This window comes from Saccostrea echinata, unplaced genomic scaffold, assembly GCF_033153115.1.
Source record: "Saccostrea echinata isolate AGI-Se365-2 ecotype Australia unplaced genomic scaffold, CSIRO_AGI_Sech_v1 ptg000056l, whole genome shotgun sequence".
Taxonomy (NCBI): Eukaryota; Metazoa; Mollusca; class Bivalvia; order Ostreida; family Ostreidae; genus Saccostrea; species Saccostrea echinata.
Window position 1 is genome coordinate 17,488,982 of NW_026889805.1, and position 15,496 is coordinate 17,504,477.

General features: G+C 34.4%; 1 protein-coding gene across 2 annotated transcripts; it reads left to right on the forward strand.

Moving 5' to 3' along the window:
• Positions 1-938: 938 nt before the first annotated feature.
• Positions 939-10,064, forward strand: LOC133173160 (protocadherin beta-13-like). Of its 2 annotated transcripts, none has more exons than XM_061308102.1 (5): positions 939-1,176; positions 1,896-4,746; positions 8,525-8,755; positions 8,933-9,071; positions 9,249-10,064. In XM_061308102.1, the coding sequence occupies exons 2-5, from the start codon at positions 2,074-2,076 to the stop codon at positions 9,635-9,637; spliced, it is 3,432 nt and encodes a 1,143-aa protein (XP_061164086.1). In that variant the 5' UTR covers positions 939-1,176; positions 1,896-2,073; the 3' UTR covers positions 9,638-10,064. The 2 variants fall into 2 exon arrangements, with proteins under 2 accessions (XP_061164086.1, XP_061164085.1); XM_061308101.1 differs by lacking the exon at positions 939-1,176 and adding an exon at positions 1,306-1,393.
• Positions 10,065-15,496: the final 5,432 nt, after the last annotated feature.

Sequence of the window (15,496 nt, forward strand, 5' to 3'; positions counted from 1 at the left end):
GGACAGCTCTTCCTTACATATCTATCCTAACATGGCGGATTTTGCGTACCAGTCATTACGTCATTGTTTAATGTGGTCTTTTACAAAGTGGTGGGAGATTAGGGCACGGTCAAAAGTCCTTGAAAAGAATGATTACGTATATGTTATTATTACTTATTTATTACCTATTGTGTATATTATCTAGGGATTTGAAATTATTATTGTGTCATAGAGTACGATTTGTCATTCATTGCTAAAATGAAGAGGTGTCAGAGAAAATATTTGTAATTCTAATTTTGTTAATCTTTAAAGGAATGTGGGTTTTTGTTTTTGTATTGGTTTTAATGACAAGTTAGTAAGTTAGTGCAGTTATAAAGGATTATCTATCAAGATTCAACGGTCTGTTTTCATATCAAAGTAAGATGTGATTGAATTAACTCAGTACACTGTAAAAATTATATGTATTGATAGATACAGTGTATAAAGCATTAAACTCGGCACATGTATTTAATCTTATTTTCCAGTCTTAAACAAATAGGCATATTTTCAAATCGAAGACACCATTGCCAAGTGTTAATAATTTAAAATCTCTTTTTTTCAGGTTCATTGGAAATGTACTTTCTTCATGTAGACCTAGACAATCGATGAGATCCATTGTATCTAAACAGAGGCCACATTTTTACAAAGCACATTCATATGCATAGAACTATTCACACTGTTTAATATTATTAGTCGCTATCAAATAGAAGATGACAATAATATTACCATATATTTGTTCGCTGACTATTCAAATATACCTTATTCACTAAAAATAACAAATATTTCTGAAGATCTCCATTGATTACTTTTACATCGGTATCGCAATAAACGCCAGAGGGGGCGTGTCGAAACACAAAAGAGGGCGTTTCTGCATAACAAATGCGGAAAGGTGAAAAAAATCTCTTGTCGAACACATAGAAAGTTTTGTTGTAATATGGATAGGTACTGTTGTCAGATTAAAGCGTTGTATCAACATTGATGGATTTGACAAGACTTACCTGTTTCTAATACAGGTTTATTCAGGAACCGAGTAATTACCGAACCAATATACGGAAGACCACTGCATTATCAACTCGGATTCACATTTAAAGAATTTCTGATTTCCATTCAGCGAACGATGCATATTTGTGGAAGGTTAAAAAAAAGTGTCAATTCAAAGTAAGTTATTTTTGGTTTTGTTTTAATTTTTCAATTCATTACCGGTTATTTCGATATTTTTTTTTCAATTTTATTTTCTAAGACATCATTGGTTATTTCTTTAAATTCAACATTTTCTAGTGGGGATTGATCCTTTTGCTGTAATCCAATTGTACCTGCTGTTTTGTAGAAGCCATACATTACATAACTTAGCGGATATACAGATACTCAAACAGTGGTGAATAATTACTTTCAATCTTTCTTAAATATCAATTGATTTCAAATTTCAATGTCCTCCCACGAATGTTTGAATGCATTGAAACCCCAATTTTATAATCTTATGGCGATAATTAAAAACTCAGTGATTTAGGCTGGTGTTAATGATTTGAAGTTTATTTTTATGTCAGCTGTATTCAAGGTACAGTATTAGATACCCTTTATTTCTCTATTCTCTTGGTCTGGTGAACGAAAGATTTCCGTTGCCGACAATTTATCGAAAACCAGCCTTGCTTATCAAACGACGAAAAGAAATTCAATCTCCTTAATGTACCCGTTTCGAATATTAATATAAATTCATTTCTCATAAAGCACACACCGTTTTAATGTAATTTAAATTAAAAGACACCTTGAACGGATTTTTTAGGTCCAAGCATTTAAGTATTCTCGTAAAAGATTTTAATTATCCAATGAAAGAGTAAGGTATTGAACAAATATTTATTCGCTTTTTCTTTTCTTTTCAGAGATGAAAGTGTAGAGCGATTTATGGAACTGACTTCTGTACAGCCGACCTGGAAATAGGGCGAAATCAAAATGCAGGGTGGACTGCGTGTATTTTGTGGTTAAGCATTAGTGTTCGAAGATGGACATGTCTTTGAATTCACAACCACGTTTGTTATTTTATGAACATTATCGGACAAAATGAGTTTAATCTTTCTAATCTCACTTGGAATATTGGTTTCCATTTCTACGGTGAAAGGGCAGCTGCATTACAAACTTCCGGAGGAGAAACCACCGGATTTCTACCTCGGCAATGTCGCCAATGACACGAGTCTCTTGGACGCTATTAACGACGAAACAATAAAACAGAGCATGCGATTCAGCTTTCTATCACATGGAAACCAATATTCGGCTTATTTCCGGATTTCATCTACATCTAGTGATTTATATACGGCCTCGAAACTGGATCGCGAATCTCTAGAACAATGTGAATACGCTGATTCGTGTATCTTGCCATTAGAAATCATTGCACAGTCTGGTGTCGGGACCTTTTTCAGAAAAATCACTGTATATGTCGATATTCAAGATATAAATGATAACCCTCCAAAGTTTCTTTCAACCACACGAACTATTGCTGTCTCAGAAGCATCCGATAAAGATACGTCATTTCCGCTAGATGGAGCCGTTGATAATGACCTCGGTATAAATTCCATTCAGAAGTATTATTTGATTCCAGACGACACGCCATTCAGCATTAAATTTACCAAAATCGCTTATGGCCGATCGACACTTGCTTTAATTCTCAATGGATCGTTAGACCGAGAATCGGTGACATTTTACACCATTCTGCTTCAAGCGGTGGATGGGGGTTCCCCCAAACTGACGGGTACACAGACTCTGTATGTGAACGTAACTGATGCCAACGACAACAGACCAAAATTCAGCCATCAAGTATACAACGTTACCGTGGATGAGGACATGCCCCCAGGAACTACAATCATTAAGCTCTCGGCTACTGACGACGATATAGGACCAAATGGACAAGTCGCCTATAAACTAAGTCCTTATCAATCAGAGGACATCATTGAAAGGTTTCAGATAGATCCTGTAAATGGGTATCTTACCTTAACAAAATCTCTAAAGTATGAACCTGATGAAGTGTTTAGAATCATTGTTGATGCGACTGACATGGCGAAACAACCCTTGTTAACCCAAACTACAGTTAATGTGAAGGTCAACGATGCCAGAAATAATCCACCCCAAATCAACATAAACCTGTTTTCATCACCAACTTCTGCAAAAATTTTAGAGTCAGCAACCAAAGGTGTAGCCGTAGCTCATGTTGCAGTCGTCGATGATGATACCGGGATGAATGGAGTAGTTAAATGTTCGATTGAGATACCTGAATTTGAGCTTCAGAAACTTGCCACAAATGAATACAAAGTGAACTTAGCAAAGCCACTTAATCGTGAGACTCAAGATAGATATGAGGTAGAAGTTGTGTGTACAGATGCTGGAACCCCAGCTCTGAATTCTTCTTCATATTTCGTTGTTGATGTCCTGGATGTTAACGATAATGCACCTCAATTTAGTGAAGCTATTTATAGAAGATCTGTTCGTGAGAACAACCGATTTGGTGAAACTGTTCTGAAGGTATCTGCATCTGATGCAGATATTGGAAATAATTCGAAAATAGTGTACTCACTGGATCAAATAGGGATGTATGATTTTGTGATAAATTCGGAGACTGGGGAGGTTTCTGCTAACTTTATCATTGATAGAGAATCTACACAAGAAATTAACTTTAAAGTGGTGGCGACGGACATGGGCGATCCACAATTATCATCTGTAGCTAATGTAAATCTTATAATATTGGACCACAATGACCATAAACCAGAATTCCTAAAATCACTTTACAAATTTACAGTGCGAGAGAATTTACCGGGTAGGACGTTGATTGGTCAAGTGGAGGCCAATGATAAGGATACGGGTTCAAATGCAAACTTAAAATACTCTATAGTGACGAGTTCTGAGTTATTGCCTATTTTTGTGGCAGAGAATGGGTCTATTTTTTCCAAAGAGCCTTTAGATAGGGAGACTGTTCCTCATGGATATCAGTTTCAAGTAATTGTGACGGATGGAGGAGAACCAGTTTCTTGGAATTCCACCTGCTATGTGACAGTGTTTATTGAGGATGTTAATGACAATGGCCCGGATATATTGTTTCCCAATAATATTAATTATACAATATCTTTTCTGTACGATATCCCGATAAACAGCGTTATTGGAAGGATCCGCGCTTTGGATATTGATTATGGCCAAAATTCTGCTCTAAGTTATTCCTTTATTGGAAGTGATATTTTTAGTGTTCATGCCGACAAAGGCGATATTTATGTGACAAGGCAACTTTCGCCACAGGACATCGATCGATACACCCTAACGGTAATTGTAGAAGATCAAGGCACCCCGAAGAGAAGCAAAAACCAAACACTTGTGATCATTGTGACTTCTCACTTGGGTCTCGCATCTCCTCGCGAGAAGCCATCCAGCGACACCTATATGCTGATTGCGGTTGTGATTTCTTGTGTAACCGTGGTTCTCGGGGGATTCATTATTCTTGTAATTTTCCTAATTAGGAGACATGATAGAAGTAAACCCAGTTCTGCCCAGAACACCCCAAAAACACTCCACAATGACATTAAAATGTATGACGTTATTGATAGGTCAACTAGGACCATGTGTCCCAGGGTGGTGCCCAGTGAGGATGGGCGGGGTAGTGCTTCCATTGATTTATCTGTAGATACCTCACAGGACCAACTGCTCGGGGAGAGAAACTCCATACAATCAAACCAAAGCGAAGAAGAGATAGAGAAGGTATTTTACCATGTAAAATACATATAAAATTAGGTCATTTCATCGTACACAATTTTTTTTTTACATATATATGAAATAATATACATGTATACTTCCCATAATGAAAAAAGTATAATTTTGATTAATTTTTTCCAACCAAAAACCGAGGTAAAATTATATTCTGCACATTAACTTAAACATTATAATGAAAATATTCAAATTTAAGCATTACTCTGCATATTTGACTTCTGTCAAAAAATACAAAATCATTAGATGACATATTACTTTGAATCTAGGTGGGGAATTGATAGATTGGAGACTGTTGGTGAATACGAAAAAAGCTTACTTAAACTGCATGCATGTCAGGTGCACTATTTGATGAAAAACTGACATGCTTGGTACACCGAAACAAATGACTTGGAGATCATAAATATATTTTTATGATCATTATTAATAAACAATTCATAAAACTGTAGGATTTCTATAATTTGGCCTGACTGAATACATCTGGAGTCACGCAGTTTGCAATAACAAATGCACGGATCATTGACACAAATGATAAAGTGTCTTCTCTTCTCATGTCGTGTGCCGCCATCAAACTTTGTTGCACATTTTGAAAGACCAAGACGCGAGACTCCAGCAATAGAGAATGTTTACAGGGCCTGTCAAATATGTTAAAACCGGGCAAATAAAAAAGAAACCCAAAAGCTATGTACAAAGTGACATAGTTCACGACCACCAGCGAAAAAGTTTCAATATTCGACTGATGTTAAAACAAAAATTGCATAACTGAATAGAAAAAAAGAAAGGCTCGGAATAAACCTATACATGCATGAAAATGAGAAATATCAACAAGTTTATATCTACGCACAAATTTTACAGTTGTTCATACAAACTAGCGGTAGGCAGCTATGGATTTCTTGTATGTAGACGGTTTTTGTTGTTTGTGACATTAAACAATTACTGATCGACACAATAAAATCCAACGAGATGCCGCTACCTTGCAATAATCACTTGTACAAATAATATGTCAATATTTGGCATTTTAAAAGTTATAAATGTATTAAAACTGGTTTGCATTTTATGACTTAAGAAAAGTGTTTTAAAGAGATTTGAACAGGTTTTGCAGCTGTATGCACAACAGATGTTTGTGTTTTGTTTATTTATGCATTTAAAAAAAATCTTCTGTCTACCCACGATCTTTCAGATATTAGACTTCAAGATCTCATTTCTACAGAAAAATCAAATTCAGGAATAAAAAAAAATCAAGTAAAATACATAAAACGTGTTTCTGTACCTGTTTGACAACATTATCTTTACAGCACTTAACATATCATTTAAATGATTTTCACCATCTAACAATCGTTTTTTGGCAAAAATGTGCAAATGATGACCCGATAACGCTATTTTAAATGCTATAACTGTACTCGTAAACATGGTAAAAAATCTTGAGAAAAGTCTACATTTAAAAGCTAGATCGTTCAGATTATCAATTTTTTTTCGTTGTTAAAAACTAGAATTGCTAAAATAAAAATTATTAGATATTTTATTACTTTAATTTTCTTGTAAATTAACCACTAAGTATTACAATTGTACAAGTATAAACGCAAATGGTATTATAAGAGAAGAGAGAGAGAGAGTAGATGTGTTCAGATTATCTGATAACTTCATTCTTTCTTCTTTAGATCCAATTTACAGTTTTCTTACAAGATAATTGCTAAATTCTCAGTGGCTGAGAACTAGAGGGATTTCTATTCAAGGGATCAGTTTTTTACATATTTATTTACAACGCTAATCTTCACTCTTCCTTTGCCGAACAAACTCCGATATCGTCAGGAGTTTACTCAGCTTTCAGAATTAGGTTTTTAAATTCGTTTTGAGAAAATGCAGTAATATTTTGTAATGAGCTCTATCCAACTTTAAACCCCCCACTAGAGCTAATCAAACAGAGGGACCCAAGGATAAACAGAGGCCAAATCCGTTCTTTCTTTGGGTGGATGCATAAAGCGTACCATGTCGCCGTGTTGATTCAGAGGACGAGGATAAAAAACATGAATAAGCTGTTTTGTCGTTTTTGGTATTGACAATGCTATTAACTCTTAAATTATGTACATCAACAATCCAATGAAATTAAAAAGAAATATAGCTGGGAACAAAATTTAACATGTAAATCTTGACCTCCCTTTTAAGTTTGGAAAAAAATCGTTTTATTTACACTTAAGAATAAAAACTTTGATAAAAAAAATAAACCTTTCAACCTATGATAATGTCCAACTTTATATATATTCCATTAATAGTTAAAGAATTTTGGTTAAGAAACGAAAAAAACATTTGTGAATGAGTTTGGTGCTTCAAATTTAGGGTATGACGGAGCTATTTTAAACTATTGATACAGTTCCAGAACAAAATATCTGGTTTGGGAACACTTGCTTGATTCACACGTAGTAACAAAGCCTCGGTAACCAGGAGAATACAGAAAGGTGCGGGCAAAATTTGCTCTGTAAATATTTGTTTGAAAAAAATAATAATAGTGAACAAATAAATTCAAAATTTGGAAATCAGATCTTATGGTTCCAGAACAAAAGGAATATATTGATAACATTCAAATTTTTTTCTTCTGAAATGAAAGTTCGATACATAAGACACGAGGATTTGTCAATTTTTGTTGTTTTTAAAACAATTTCAGCTTGATTAGTACTAGTGTAAAGTCATGCACCTTTTGTCGGTTGTGTCAACCACAAGAATTTTCTTTATAACATTTGTTTCCCAAAATAATTATAACCCATTATTATCTAAAATCAGCCACTGTAAGAACACAAATTGCTATAAAAAATGAAATTGCTTAAGCCTTAGCCAAGCCCAAGCTTAAGTTTACAAATCTCGCGATATTTAGCCCTGAACATACTGAAGAAAGATCTTGAAAATGATATAAAGAGTTCAGTTAGGGACTCGAGGGTGTACGCTGACGAACTTGAAGAAGGAAAAGTGTCTACTTCAATAAAATGTTGAAGTGACAGATTAAGCTTAATGAGAGATTACAAGTTTGTCTGTGGGTGCTCTCGACGAGCTAGGGTGAGATATGTGTTGACCCCGAATGCTTTTTCTCACAGGCGACATGACTATCGCTGAGCAAAGGCGCGCGATGGTGGTCACTGATAACGATTCCTTTTCTAAGTCGCCTCTTTTCTTTTGAATGAAAAGCTTCACTGCTGAGAGCTTTTCATAGCTTTGAACCGACATGTGTAACCATAAGCGAGAGTTGACATTAGCATAATTGAAATTAAAACATCTTAAAAATTCCTCCATCACATTATCTAAACCCTGATGGAAAGAGAAATCTGTTGGTTAATTCAAAAGAAAATTTTTATTCTAGCAATTTGTCATAAAGTGGATTTAAGCATGTGATTTAATTACTGTTTTAAGCACATGCTACAATGTTTGAAAATCAACATAAATTGAAATGGATTTAAGAGATTTCTGTAGATTAAATTTTTCAATTTGTTATATGTATCGACTGAACAATTTTATTTCCTCAATCACAAAAAATCGGGTATTTTCTCTTAAGGAATTTTTTATGCATAAAAATTATTAAAAATCTCACTTTACAATTTTACAAGGCCAATTTATTTGAATAAACTTTATTATTTTGATTAATACTTAAAATCACCTTACAACAAGTTATGAAGCTTAGTGCAGTTACTCCAAATCGCATCATTGTAGACAGTTGTTTCATCAATCATATGCATGTATAGAGTATTCTAACATTTTTATTACATTTTAACCTTGTCTTTTTACTCAGATCTTAGAGAGAATAACACCTGTTCCCTCAAACTACACCAGATCTTCCCGAAGTTCCTCTGTCGCCAGTCAACCTCAGTTCGCTCAAATTCGTTCATCTATAGCATCCAAGAGTCCCTCTATCGCCAGCATGCAACGCGGCTCATCATCTCGTTCTAGTCACGGTCACATGACCAAGGATCCCAATTCATTACTTCGCCCTGATATATGCAACATATCTCAACCTAAATCGGTAGATACATATCAAATTACATGTAAAATTGTGAATAACTAATAAAACATTCATTGTTGATGTACCATGTAAACAGCTATCATATCAGCATGCCATCAAAATTTCTGTTTGAAAATTGAGATTTCATTTTTTCTTCATTTTTGGTTACTTTTTAAAATTCAGAATCCATTCACGCAGGTTTCACAGAATCCTCAGAAGGTATGTGACGATGACAGTGAAACCTCAATGGAATCCAATACATCTGACAGCGGGAGAGGGGGAAGCGAGAGTGACGTTCAAACTGGTCCCAGTATGATTCATAAGCATAGAGAACTAGGTATGAAACAAATTGCCAAAGAAGTAGAGAACTCAATTTAAAGAATGGAACTATTAAGTAGTCTAAAGAATTGGACTGTAAAGAAAATATGTAATTTGATATACGTATAAGATAGAATAAGAAAATTTTAAAAATTGGTCTTTAATCATAGTTTAATTATTTCATTTTATCTTATAGGTTCCACGAGGTCTCTGAAGATTGTATACCAACCGGATGCAAATCACCGATTAAAGCGCCATCTCAGTGAGCAGACAATTCCCATTCATGACATTCATTCTGGTCCGCTGGCTGCCAGCGAAGACCAAGAATATATCATTATAAAAAATCCACACTATTGCCCTAGACCTCAAAATAATAGCAGCATAAAAGACATTGATAATTCATCATTGCATGACCGGAAATTCAAACAAAAACCATCGGTCCATTGGAACCCAGTTACACGCGTACTTCAAGGAAGTGTGACAACCATTGATGAACGCGATGACGTCAGTTCTACAACGTCAGGAAGTTACACAATGGAGTTAGAGGACATGGCATCAAAAGAATATGCACATACACAAGTTTGACAAACATTGATCGACATTAACAATGTTCATCTCAATCGAAGGTCAAATAGTTCAGAGAGAATTTAGTAAACAAATCGATCCGATGTTATTATGTGTATACATGAAGTTACCATAAAGAAAATATAAATATATTTTTCTCAGGCGTTCCTAGTGCGTGTGTCTGTGTGTGCAGTGTTTGGGAAAATTCAGTAAGTGGTGATATGAATGTACTTCAAAGTGATATTAAATCATTCTTTGAAGATCCAGCTAATGTAGGCGAACGGTCTCCTTCTAAGTGATCTAAGTACAATGTTGTCTTCCCAATTACATGTAATCATTCCCCAAGTGCCAAATCTTTTATATGTTCCATAACCAACTGTTTCGAGTCGAAACGGTTATTTTAAAACTATACTACACAAGTATTTTGTTGATGTATATATATATGTTCTCGGTATATGAATGAAAAATTAAATTGATATTTATTGAATACTCGGATTAGTTATGTTTCATGGGATATAAGGGTGTAAGAAAGAAAGTATTTAGGCTCGGTAAAGGGTTTGAAATATTAAAAAAAAATATTTTAATGGATGGGATGAACATCGACTTGATTTTATCAAGATTTCAATGCTTTGGATATTTCCCATCAAAGGGTTAATTTCTGCGTAATATGTTTTGAGTATTTTCTAAGGTAATGATACGCACGAAGTACAAGTGACAAGAAGTCTGTTGACAAAATTGTCGTATAAATAATCCACTGTGAATGGAGGATGAAAAAGCAAAATATTTTTAATGCATAGCAAAAACTAGTATTGTTTCCTCTTTTCTCGCATTATGAAGGTTAAAATAAGAGGGATTAATAACGATGGCCTTAAAATGAAGAATGTTGACAATCGTTCATCACTTAAGTGGAATTTGTGAGCAATTTAAAAACAAAATTGTGAAATTCTTCAGTTTGTCGGCGAGGGTGATTTATCATTCATTCTTTTTTAAACAGTTTATGCCAACATTAACGCAGATCTGTTCATTGTAGTGAATGGATAAAAAAAAATCAAAATTTGAGAATTTTTTTTCTAAAATTTAATCGAGGAAGAATATTCTTGTTGGAATTCAAAAGAAATTTTAAAAAAGCAAGTCTGATATGACTGCGGAATTATTACCTTGTCAGAACGGAGTTATTCTGTCACATGACCCCTGATAATGGGTGGTTTGACTTTCTTTTGTAATCCTTAAAATTCTGACAATTCTTGGAGACCGTTGATCGACACCATCAGTAATTCTCGTGTAAAGAGAACATACAAAATAATTTTTTCAAAATTCAATTAAGCTAGGCTAGCCAAGGGGGGCATAATTGTGTTCATTGTGACACTAATTAGGAAATTGCATATTCATGGTCGTCCTATTATGAATCTTTACCAAGAAACTGCATACCTTTGGACATCAGTGTAATTATGTGGCGGCACTTTAAAGAGCTCCACGATACTATGTTAAATTATACGCTAAGTCATTCTCATTCTTACACCACGCAATGTAAATAGTGAAATTTTACTACCTCTTTTAAAATGATTTCTCGACTACCCACCAGCAAACAGGTTCTGCTAATGTATATGTTTACATGTTGAAATAGCAGTTAATCTCATATGATTTTGGAAAAATATGCGAACTGTGATTTACCATAATAGGTTGATCAAATGACCAGTCTTTGCATCTTGCATGCACGTACAATGTACGATATGTACACAATTTCTATAATTGAAGTTTTATATGTGCAAGTATATTTTTAGCGATGGTTAAATATGATTGATTTCCCAAAAAGTTTTGTACATCGATATATTGTTATGCATTACACGAACGAGTAAGGGAACAAGAATTTCATTAAAATCTTGGCTATTATTATCAAGAGACATCGAATGATCACACATGAAACTTTTTGATTACCATGTGCAAAATGTGTGGAACCTGTTTTGAATTCTATTGTTACCATGCAGAATCTGTAATCAATCTGTAAACAGTATATTCTTCTCTTGTTCAGGATATATGTTTTAATTCTAGAGATGTTTGGGTCGTCCATGTTCATTTTAATGGCATTTAAAGCAACTTGTACTTTTTCAGAATCATCGATCAAATTTTGTTTCAGAAGAAAAGTACGGACGTACATTGTATGTCAGGTATTTTTCAGTACTATACATGTACGTAGGAGCGAGGTTGCAAACTTTTACTAATGATAACTTTAATTTAAGCTAGTGACTTGCACTAAAGGTATTAATTACGAATATTTCTCATTATAATGATTATCAATTCAGATAATTCGAAAGGCGTAAAATTCAATGAAAAGTACATCTATGAAAATTTGTGAGAAATGTGTTTTCAGTAAATTAGAAATTTTGGAGAAAAAAAGTAGAAACATGGAATTCTGAAAATCGGCGAAGATTTGTACATTAACAAAAGTATAACTGTTCTTCCTTGTTACAAATCTTAAAGCACCGTGATTTAGGATTGGTCAAGAACAAGGTGTAAATCAAACGTGGACATTTGGAGTGGACTTACCGTATTCTTTTACGATCACAAACACATCAACACGTCAGCATCTAATTGCGTGCTGGACATGTTTATACCAAATGTTAATTAAAGAAACGTTGTTAATTAATACAATATTGTGTTTTCTGCAATAAAAAATGTTTGGCGGTGGTATGTTACTGGTACAGAGTCATTAGGAAGGACACAAGTCCTAGTAGCAAATTCCGAATGCACAAAGAATGAAACATGAACATGTGTTTTACATTTTAAAAAAAATCTGTCATTCCGGTATAAAAATTATATAATTATGTCTGATTGGTCCAGTTTTCATGTACTAGTTTATTTAATTGGTTGGTGATTGGATGCGCATTTTATCGAAAGAACTGTGTTTTCTACCCTACCCCCCCCTTTTTTTTAGCTGTGTTAAAGGTGATGTCAGACCAGTACAAGTCTCCGCATCACAACATAAAAAAGAGCAAGCAAAGAAATTTGATATGGTGGCTTGTATAAAATATAATATGTGTGGGTTTTTTTTAAAATCGTGGACATAAAATGAAACTATCTCAGAATAATTATTGATTTAACCCCCCGATTATTTGTAACACGATACCGGTTTTGTCTTCTTTGATGTTCCTCCTTTTTGGTGGGGATAAACATGCATTTGGTACCTCTTAGACGACTTTAAATTGAAAACGAAGTAATAAATAAAATTTCGGCGACAGCTGACACAAGAGGTGATGTTTCTATGTGACCTGACCACGAATCTAACCTTTCTTTTTACGACCGTTTGATGACCAAATTATCAAAATGATCTAAACTTATTAGAAGCCATCAGACTAGATATGTGTAATTTGACATTAATTTGGACAACTATGTGATTAAACTTTCTAGATATCATGTTACTGGTCAACAAGCAGTCCCAGAATATCAGAGGTTAGGGTGCTCAGTCTCGCACACTGTGGCCAGATCGATAACGATAAGAGGTTAAATAAATTAAAAGTTGTTTTCAATGTTTAAAGTCCTCTGTCCAAATATTTCTGATGGTAAACTTTAAACATAGATTACTATCGAGCCAATTTGGGAAAGAATTTTATCAAAAATAATTTACTAAATAAGAATAACATGCTGAAGCTTGATTGGGTTTAATTTATGTGTACGTGCACCTTACATGTGTGAATTCTTTAAGGCTCGATCAGTCTAGACGTGGACACCGTTTGAAATCATTATACGTTTAAATTTTGCGGAATAATTATAATTCTGGCGTGAATATCATAAATTTTTGGGAGTTTAAAAAGTAACCTACGGTAATTCTTTTTTAAAAACATTAATTTGGGGGGGGGGAACAGCTAACTACTTCTAGAAAATAAAAGATCATGTAACTCAGGGGGTCTGCATTAACAAGCTGTCACAGACTTCAGGATGTCTTTGGTGCGGTCAAGTGGACTAAAGGACAAATGAGACGTGTCGCCCACCAAACACGACCGCCATCAATTTTCAGAAATCCTCTCCTCGTTGTATTTAGATCACTAGCCACTAATCTCGCGAGACCTAGTGAAAATCGAGAATTATCTCCTTGATGTCACACCCTGTAATCCTCTGCATGGGTTGAGAACATCCTAAGATCTTGTTAAAAACATAAAAACAAGGAGGGAAACTAGGTTTTTACCAACGAGGATAAGAAATGTCAGTGTGGTCTGATAATTGACAATAAATCATGTTTTATCATTGGTTGTCACTAATTTACATTTCCCTTATCATCAACTATCATAAAAAAATGAACAAGTGAAATTCTTCCAGAATTTTCCTGAAAGCCATTCATTTTGAATTGAGGGAAAACAAACATAAAAATACATTTTTTTCCCTTTTAACAAACAATATCGCACTATTTGGGGTTGACAGGCTAGTTACACCTCTCTCTCCTCCTTATGGAGTCCATTTACCTCTTCTCTCTCCTAACCCCATTTCCTCCCCCTTTCTTCCCTTTTCCTTTCATTTTCAATTCTCTAGATCCCTATCCCTGCTCCTACCTTCCCTTTTCCTGTGCGTCCTTGAACCGTTATCGGTTAAAATTTACAGGATTTACATGCATCAGTTGAAATTCCCAAATCATATACATGTATGGAAATATTTGGTAAAATTTAGCACTCACGTATGTGGAAAAATTAATCTATTCATAAAGGCAATCAGGCATCCGACAGAAATGCATGCACGATCACATTATTATTATACAAGAGTGTTTACCTGCATATAATATAATAATACCTTTTATTTAAATAATGAGAGCAAAAGTAGAGAGCAACATTCCAATAGATAAAATGTTTGATAATTTTGATCCCTTATAAATCTGAGAATAGCATAATCTGTCCAATTCAGCCCTCCCCCCCCCCCCCCCCCCCACGAAACAAAATATATTTCAGATTGAGTTTTTCCTTGACTTATAAAGATGAAATAAAGGTAAAATTACAATCATTTACATGTTGAAATAAGGTTTAGTAATTGCTGATTCTCAGCCCCCCCCCCCCCCTCCGACACTTTCCTTGACCCACCTTGGACTTCGTCAGTACCCAAACCCTCGCTAACTTATAGTGCCCTCAACTTATCTGATAAAGGTGTCTGATTTAAAGCATTGAATGAAATCAGCATTTACAGTTTTAAAACATCGTTATGATATGTTTTAGTCCTTGTTTATTTCTGAATGACATTCACAATTTATGTTTTACAGCAATGCTAGAGGTTTTTGCTTTAAAAGCATGACAAGAGAGACCGAAAGATAGGAAATTTTGTCCGTAGGTCTGCCTGTTCCGATCTCAAAACTCACCAAGACTTGGAATAAATGATATAGCTGTGACAGTAAATCATAGTGAATATTTGAATACTTGTGGGGAAAAATCATGCTAGATTCATAAGATTTTAATTATTTAGGGATTACTTCCGAAATTAAAATATAACTATGAATTAAAAAAAAAAAGGAAACAACAACTCAATAATATCTTTTCCCATTTTTTTTCACCGTAAGTTTCATGCGATACCATCACGTCTAAAAGACTCGTTTTAAACAGGTGTGGGACATTATAATGCAATGTTCATTCGATATCTATTTCCCACTGCGATAATTCACAGCTCGACAGTCCGATAGAAAAACGAACCCTTGTTAAGAGTGCTAGATCACCATATCTTTGGAAAAGGATGAAAAACTCTCATGAACGCCAAAAGAAAACACCACGTCTTCATTATGACAACTCTTTAAAATATTCTTTTGAAAAGGGAAACTCATTTGGGTAAATTTGTCATCGAAATTGTGTACATGTACGTTGTCACAAACAAAATATTAGATTACTTAGAAGAATCCGCGCGTTTCTTTACAAC

What these genes read in the sequence shown, in the direction of transcription:
- LOC133173160 (XM_061308102.1), top strand. Translation starts at nt 2,074, where the DNA reads ATGAGTTTAATCTTTCTAATCTCACTTGGAATATTGGTTTCCATTTCT. An exon ending in ACATATCTCAACCTAAATCG is followed by an intron (nt 8,756 to 8,932) that starts GTAGATACATAT and finishes CCATTCACGCAG; the next exon opens with GTTTCACAGAATCCTCAGAA. An exon ending in TCATAAGCATAGAGAACTAG is followed by an intron (nt 9,072 to 9,248) that starts GTATGAAACAAA and finishes TTTATCTTATAG; the next exon opens with GTTCCACGAGGTCTCTGAAG.